We start from the raw sequence: 7,723 nt of genomic DNA, 5'->3' as shown, positions 1-7,723 counted from the left end.
GAATCTCTGGAGCTTAGCACTACTCTGCTCGTCGTGTGTTAGTGAATGGGATTGAGTTTATCTAAGCAGTATAACATGAGATTAAGGGCTTACTCTGAGGAGTGATTGAGTAATTAGATTTATAATAAGATGCTAAATGTGTCTGAATACATCTGAACTTTTTGATACAAGGGTCGGAGTGTGTCATTCATTCTAAGAAAAGCTTTATTATGACTCATTGTTACATAACAAGCAATCAACATCTCCTTTGATTGCCTAGGAAACACAAAGTGATGCTGCTTGCTATTATAATAATATAAAAAGATTTTGTTTTGTCAGGGGGGTAAAATCCCCATCCGCTGGACCGCTCCCGAGGCTATTGCCTACAGAAAGTTTTCCTCAGCCAGTGATGCTTGGAGCTACGGTATTGTCATGTGGGAAGTCATGTCATATGGAGAAAGGCCCTACTGGGAGATGTCCAACCAAGATGTGAGTCACTTGGTCTATTCTAATTCTACTAAATTTTGAACAATAGAGTTTTCTAAGGCAGTTTTTCTGGGCAAAATGTATTTCAAATTTTTCTAGGCAAAATATATGTTGTAAACATCATTCAGTATTTTTCAATTTCAGTTTCGTGTAAACCTTCAAATGCTTTATTACAAATATTACATATGTATTTTATATATATATATATATACATAACAAAATGTGTAAAAAATTTAAATATACACTTTTTTTTTTAATTTACTAAATTACAAGTTATAAGAAATTCAACAAGTCATAGCATTTTTATCAAAATACACACACTCACACACAAAAAAGATGCTTTGCAAATAAGCTAATATATATATATTATTGTTTTTTGTGTATTTTGATAATAATGCTATTACTTGTTGAATTTCTTAGAATTTGTAATTTGGTAAATTACTAAGGAAGCTTGTTTCTGCCACAGAATTTAAAAAGTTAATTAATTAATTAATTAATTAACTAATTTACATATTTTGTAGGTAAATAAATCATAAAAGTTGTTTTGTTTAAAAATAATTTTAATGTATTAGGTGGTGAGAGGGCCTTTTACGCCATTAATACATTACACATTACTGTTTTCAGTTTATTTTGATAAATAAAATTATTTATTTTTGTTTAATAAATATACTGTCATTAAAGTGTTCTGAAAGTGTTCGATTCTGAAAGCTTTTTACACAATTTGAAGGAAATCCCATAATAATTCAATATGGCTTTACAATAGTAAAAATAAATATATTTTATTATAGCATATGATTAATATCATATTTTTGGTGGTTATGTCTAAGGTGCACACCCGACCTAATAAATTATATTGATCATCCATGTGATGTCAACAAATGGAAAATTCAGCCAGCTATTTATTATGATGTCAATTATTTTGCTTTTGACCTCAACATTATGAGTGCTTTTTACCCCAAATACCATATTTTTAATTCTTCAGTGTTGATTAAATTAAATTAAAAGACTTAGTCTCAAAACATATTATGTCATTTTTTACATGGTCTGGGGCTGCTTTGCAGCTTCAGGACCTGGACAACTTGCCATAATTGACGGAACCATGAATTCTGCACTCTATCAGAAAATCCTGAAGGAGAATGTCCGGCCATCAGTTTGTGACCTCAAGCTCAAGCGCACTTGGGTTATGTAGCAGGACAATGATCCCAAACACACCAGCAAGTCCACCTCTGAATGGCTCAAGAAAAACTAAATTAAGGTTTTGGAGTGGCCAAATCAAAGTCCGGACTTAAATCCGATTGAGATGCTTAAACAGTCCATTCATGCTCGAAAACCCTCCAATGTGGCTGAATTAAAACAATTCTGCAAAGAAGAGTGGGCCAAAATTCCTCCACAGCGATGTGAAAGACTCATTGCCAGTTATCGCAAACACTTGATTGCAGTTGTTGCTGCAAAGCGTGGCACAACCAGTTATTAGATTTAGGGGGCAATTACTTTTTCACGTAGTGCCAGGCAGGTTTGGACAGCTTTTTTCCCTTAATAAAAGAAATCATCATTTAAAAACTGCATTTTGTATTTACTCGCATTATCTTTGTGTAATATTAAAATTTGTTTGATGATCCGAATCTTTTAAGTGTGACAAATATGCAAAAAATGTAAAAAAGCAGGAAAGGGGCCAACACTTTTTCACACTATATATATATAATAAAAAAGTGGGTTTTTCAAGCAGTAAATTACTTTTATCCTGTAAATATATTTATATTCACTTTATACTCATCATGAACTTGCCAATGAATTGCCTCAGTTGCAGAAGTCTCATCCTGTTGTTTCCTAAACAGTGATGTGAGAAGAATCGGAGTGTCTCTGATTGGCCACCAGAGGAGGATAGTGAGCAGCATACAAGCACTACGCCTGCAGTTCCTCCACGTTCAACAGAGTGGCTTCCATGTATGAAAATCCACATATACACATACACATACTCTCATACAAGCGCTTCTCCCACCATCGCTAGACCCCCAAAACACACACACACACACCCTTCAGGTCTGGACTGTCTGTCTGTCATTATGAGACATGCTCCACAGCCTCTGTTATAATCCAGCAATCTCAAAGATCATGAAGAAACTTGCCTAATGTCATGAATTGTTTGTCTTCTTGATGAACTGTGTGTAACAGGAAAATTGGACCATTTACCCGGAGGAACCACAGTAAACAACGGAACAATGGCACCATTCTGTTGTTACGAAGATGTCATCTGTCAATCATCCTGCAAGTTCTGTGATTGACTGGACTCCAATCCTGAGAACTTTGAATAGCATATTTGCTATTTTAATGTATTAAATTATGTGTCTTAAGAGATTTTCCTGGTTTATTCATCAAGCCTCTGAAATGAGAGACTATGGATCTGTTGAATGTCTTCAGCTTTAAATGGCTATTATACATTGTTTATCATATCTGATATTTATCCTGATATTTATATGTACGTGTGATTTTTTTTTTTTTTGGTTGCCTTTTGTTTAGTTCCTTTTCTAAGCAATATGTGCAGTCTTTAGAAAACCAAGAAAAGAGCCAAGGTAGGGGGTGGAGAGCTTTATCTTGCTCTGTTGAAAAAAAAAAGCCACACAAAACCATTGACTTCCTCAGGCTGTCAGCGAGGTGGTAAAAGTCTGACCTTTCAGAAGACTGTAAGCCATTTTCTTACTCCTGTGCACCACAGTCAAATTGAACAAACTTAGACAAATCCATTCAGACCGAGATTTGAGAACTGCACACATTTGTTCAGTCTACTTTGGTGTACAGATTCTATAGACACTTCTGATATTGTATCAGTTTGCCTTGCGCCGTTGAAACTATTGTCATATAGTCAGTGGAGAATATTTGAGGTGAAAGGTTGCAGTAAAATGTTCTCCTATAGAAGACATGACAATATAGCACTCTGCATGTTGGCAAGTATTTTTCCCAACACAGCAGGCCTACATACACACATATCTTCAATGGCAACATACGCATTTGCAGTCTCTTTCGCTTCCACCAGGCATACAAACGCACAATACTGTACCATGTTCAGCTGATCCTTTTGGCTCTTTGTACCTGAACACATGTTCGGGACACTGAGACCACTTGACAAACTTCAAGTTGCAATGCGCAAACGTCGAAAGTGCAAGAGAACCGAGTGCTTACTTCAAGCAGGGCAAGGGAAAACTCTGGGCAATCAGGTCATAATGTATTGTTCATAGTAAACTAATTGTACATTATTTTTTATAATTTATAAAGAGTACAGAGAGATAAAGGTGATATGTTTATAATTGTAAGTCTATACTATATATGAAAACAAATCTAAATGTATTTATGAATATTAAATATACAAATTTAAAATTAAAATAATACACAAATACAAGTAATAAATTAAAATGCAATAAATAAAATAATAATATATTACAATAACAACATGGGTGTAAGCAGTCCTTTGCATCTGTGTGTATCAAGGATGCATTAAATAGATTAAAAAGTGACAGTAAAGACATTTTATTATGACATTACAATGTTTATAATGTGAAAAAATATATTTCAAACCAGTGCTGTGATCTTTTGAACTTTATTCAGAGTTTTCACAGAAGTATTAAGCATGCAGCACAACTGTTTTGTGATAATACTATGAATTGTTTCTTAAGCATCACATTAACATATTAGAATGATTTCTGAAGGATCATCTGACACTGAAGACTGGAGTAATGGCTGCTGTGTTTTCAGAATAGTGATTTGCTTTGCACTTCTCGGCCACCGTACAGATCACATCAAACCATGCAAATTATTATTATTGTTATACTTCATTCTCAAATTGTTAATGTTAACAACATCAGCATTGTGTGACTATGAGTATAGTGTGTATAAGCGAGTAGATTTCAATTTCTGTACAGTCTAATCTCTAATTGTCATACCATTAGAATTTCATATTAAGGAATTATTTTAACCCAAAAAGCAAATTATGCTCCCATCGAGCTGGTTGTTTTTATAATACAAATCTTGTGTAATCCCAGGCTATCTGTAATCAGAAGCCCATTTATAACTGGAATATAATATAATTTTATTCACATGTGTTTCATAAACACATAATCCTTTCTGGAATACAATCCGCCATCAAAATGATGCATTTAATTATTCCCGATGCTGTGAGAAAAGGCTATAAATGATCGGCCACCTGCAGGATCCTCACATGCGATAGCCTAGTAGCCGGGACAACTTCTTTATGTTTACAGAAGTGACGTAATGACGCAGTGCCATGCTCGAATTTCCCGCGAAAACCTACCCGTACCACTCAAATTAGAAAACATTATTATAAACTGACCGTTGTGAATCGGGCTAAAGTAAGGCAATAGTTTTGAACACTGACTGGTTATGCACTTGCTTAAATATTGATTGTGGATCATTTTTAACTAAAAAAAGTTACGGACTGCAGCTTTAAGTAATAATTATTTTTAATTTTATTATTTCAAATTATACTGTTTTTACTGTTTTTCTGATTAAATAAATGCAGCCTTGATGAATATAAGAGACTTTAGCATAGCATAATTGTCTCCCAACTCTTTCAAAAACATTCAAAAATCTTACCAACTTATAACTTTAAGTGTCACAATTAGCTGGAATTCATATTATAATTAAACAAAACAATATTACTTGTAGTAGGAGAAGATAGTATTTTATTTATTTGTTTGTTTTTAAACAACTGAGAACTCAGCAATTGGTGCCTTGCTGAAAAAAGAGACGTTTCTGTTGTCCCAAATTGTTTGTCAGCCTCTGGATGCATCTAATGAATAATCTAATGGAGCTTGTCTTTGATGCGATCTCTTTCCAGAAGCGTCCCATCCAAATAGGCAAATGGGGCTTTTTGACAAGCTTGCAGGGTGGCTGGGCCTGAAGAAGAAGGATGTGAACGTGCTATGTTTAGGTCTGGACAACAGTGGAAAAACTACCATCATCAACCAGCTAAAGCCATCCAATGTATGTCTCACTCCTGTCTGTAAACCCGAATATAACATAGTTTGGTCTTCACCAGTTTTGTTTTTGTATATTCACTTGATTTCTGTTTTGTATGTGAGCTCACAATTGTGATATTGCCTTTGTTCCTTGCAGGCTCAGGCTCAAGACATTGTCCCAACTATAGGTTTCAGCATAGAAAAGTTTAAGACTTCAAGGTGAATATTTGAAAGCGTTAACTATAGATAATATTATTTAGTCCATAGGTGTCTGAGAACCATTTGTCCTTTCTCAAAATCTTACTAACACAATATCCATGTTTTCCCCATAGTCTTTCTTTCACAGTGTTTGACATGTCAGGGCAGGGCAGATACAGAAATCTGTGGGAGCACTATTACAAGTGAGTTTCTCTGAAATAGACTTATCTGAATATGTTTACTGAGCTAATGGAGTTGCATCACCTACTTTAGAATCGATCTGTGTTTTTTGTGTTTATCCTTGTTATGTTGTTTTCAGGGAGGGTCAGGCCATCATATTTGTGATTGACAGTGGCGATAAACTAAGAATGGTGGTGGCAAAAGAAGAATTGGATACCCTTTTGAGTCACCCTGGTACATTTTTCAGTAATCTCTGTTTTAGTCATCATTTTCAGTTAGATCTAAATTAAAGGAATAGTTCACCCAGAAATTTAAATTTGCTGAAAATGTACTCACCCTCAGGCCTTCCATGATGTTGATGAGTTTGTTCTTTCATGGAAACAGATTTGGAGAAATTTAGCATTACATCGCTTTCTCACCACTGGATCCTTAGCAGTGAATGGGTGCCGTCAGAATGAGAGTCCAATCAGCTGATAAACACATCACAATAATCCACATGACTCCAGTTCATCAGTTAACATGTTGTGAAGCAGAAAGCTGCATGTTAGTAAGAAACAAACTCATCTACTTCTTGGATGACCTGAGGAAGAGTACACTCTAAAAAAATGCTGGGTTGTTTCAACCCAACTCTGGGTCAAATATGGACTAACCCAACCGTTGGGTTAAATTTTTACCTTAAATTTTTAACCCAAAAATTGGGTTAGTCCATATTTGACCCAAAGTTGGGTTGAAACAACCCAGCATTTTTTAGAGTGTACATTTTCAGCAAATCTTCTTTTTTGGGTGAATTCCTTTAAAAGCGCCCTAATGCTCACATATGTTTTTTTTTTGGGGCATGCTTAGATATTAAGCACAGAAGGATACCTATACTCTTTTTCGCCAACAAGATGGACCTCCGGGATGCACTGTCAGCAGTAAAGGTCTCCCAGCTCTTGTGTCTGGAAAACATTAAGGACAAACCATGGCATATCTGGTAAGAAAACAAAATAATACTTTTTTTGTTAGATTGTGGTCTACTTAAATTGAAATGATTTGCATAATCAAAAAATTTTTTTTAAAGCACTATTCTGACAGGGTTTGTTTTCTAAACACTTGAAGTTATAGTTAATAACTGCACATCTGCAATGCGTTTCATATACTGATTTGGTTGAGATTGGGATCTCAGAAATTATTATTGATGATGGGGAGTTGGAGAGTCTATATAGACCTTAGTTAGGTTAGATGCCATACTGAATTTAACAGGGATGAAAACTGTTATCTGTTAGGAATAGTCTTGCCGTCTTTACAATGGCATGCACTAAAGATTCTAAATCACGTAATTTTCACAATTCACAACTTTCAAAACTGATTTATTGAATTTCTTTCTAAAGTCTGTTTGTCAAGATGTGGGCAAAATGGAAGGACTTAAAATAAACAAGGTTTATATAAGTGAAGTAATTATAAAGTATGCATATAATTGATTAAAGGGAAGTCTTTAATTATATTACACAATTAAGGGACTCATTATTGATTTAATTTTTTATTTGTACATTGGATGGGATGTCAGAAGTACATAAACATAAATAATCAAGCTAATGCAGCAAGCAGCACATTAAGAGGTTTAGCTTTAGTTACAGCATTCAAGAAATGTCATAATAAATGAGGAAAAGTGTTACATACCGCAGAGACAAGCATTCCTATCCAGACGGAATTAAATTTTTCAGAGGAACCCTGAGCTAGCCAGGGTAGGTAATTTGCTCTTTGATTTTGACAAAGGTTGCGTGCGACATGTTCAATTCAGATGTTAATAACACAATCACAAAGTACGTCTGTGACAAATTTGTTTAATCTCCTCAGGGTAAACCTGCCCTGTCTAAAATAATGCTGAAGAGGTTGTGCGTGTGTGTTTATTTACTTTTATATATATATAT

At 34.7% G+C, this 7,723-nt stretch overlaps 2 protein-coding genes across 4 annotated transcripts in view; both read left to right on the top strand.

Annotated features, from left to right (window-relative positions):
- Nucleotides 1-894, top strand: part of LOC107567984 (ephrin type-A receptor 6-like) — a gene marked incomplete at its 5' end in the record, with an annotated part of 12,043 nt that extends 11,149 nt beyond the window's left edge. Inside the window, 2 exons of the mRNA XM_016253814.1 lie at nt 319-468; nt 886-894. Of these exons, the coding sequence (XP_016109300.1) occupies nt 319-468; nt 886-894 (159 nt within the window). The remainder of the gene's footprint in view (nt 1-318; nt 469-885) is intronic.
- Nucleotides 895-5,316: 4,422 nt separating this feature from the next.
- Nucleotides 5,317-7,723, top strand: part of LOC107567991 (ADP-ribosylation factor-like protein 6) — a 4,948-nt gene continuing 2,541 nt past the window's right edge. For all 3 annotated transcript variants that reach the window (XM_016253825.1, XM_016253823.1, XM_016253822.1), the window contains exons 1-5: nt 5,317-5,460; nt 5,593-5,654; nt 5,768-5,836; nt 5,953-6,047; nt 6,657-6,786. In XM_016253825.1, coding sequence (XP_016109311.1) covers nt 5,338-5,460; nt 5,593-5,654; nt 5,768-5,836; nt 5,953-6,047; nt 6,657-6,786 — 479 coding nt within the window. In that variant the 5' untranslated portion in view covers nt 5,317-5,337. The remainder of the gene's footprint in view (nt 5,461-5,592; nt 5,655-5,767; nt 5,837-5,952; nt 6,048-6,656; nt 6,787-7,723) is intronic.

Source organism: Sinocyclocheilus grahami, unplaced genomic scaffold (assembly GCF_001515645.1).
Source record: "Sinocyclocheilus grahami isolate Dianchi unplaced genomic scaffold, SAMN03320097.WGS_v1.1 scaffold1204.1, whole genome shotgun sequence".
Taxonomy (NCBI): Eukaryota; Metazoa; Chordata; class Actinopteri; order Cypriniformes; family Cyprinidae; genus Sinocyclocheilus; species Sinocyclocheilus grahami.
Note: the sequence above shows the minus strand (reverse complement) of the source record. Positions and strands in the feature narration are given on the sequence as shown.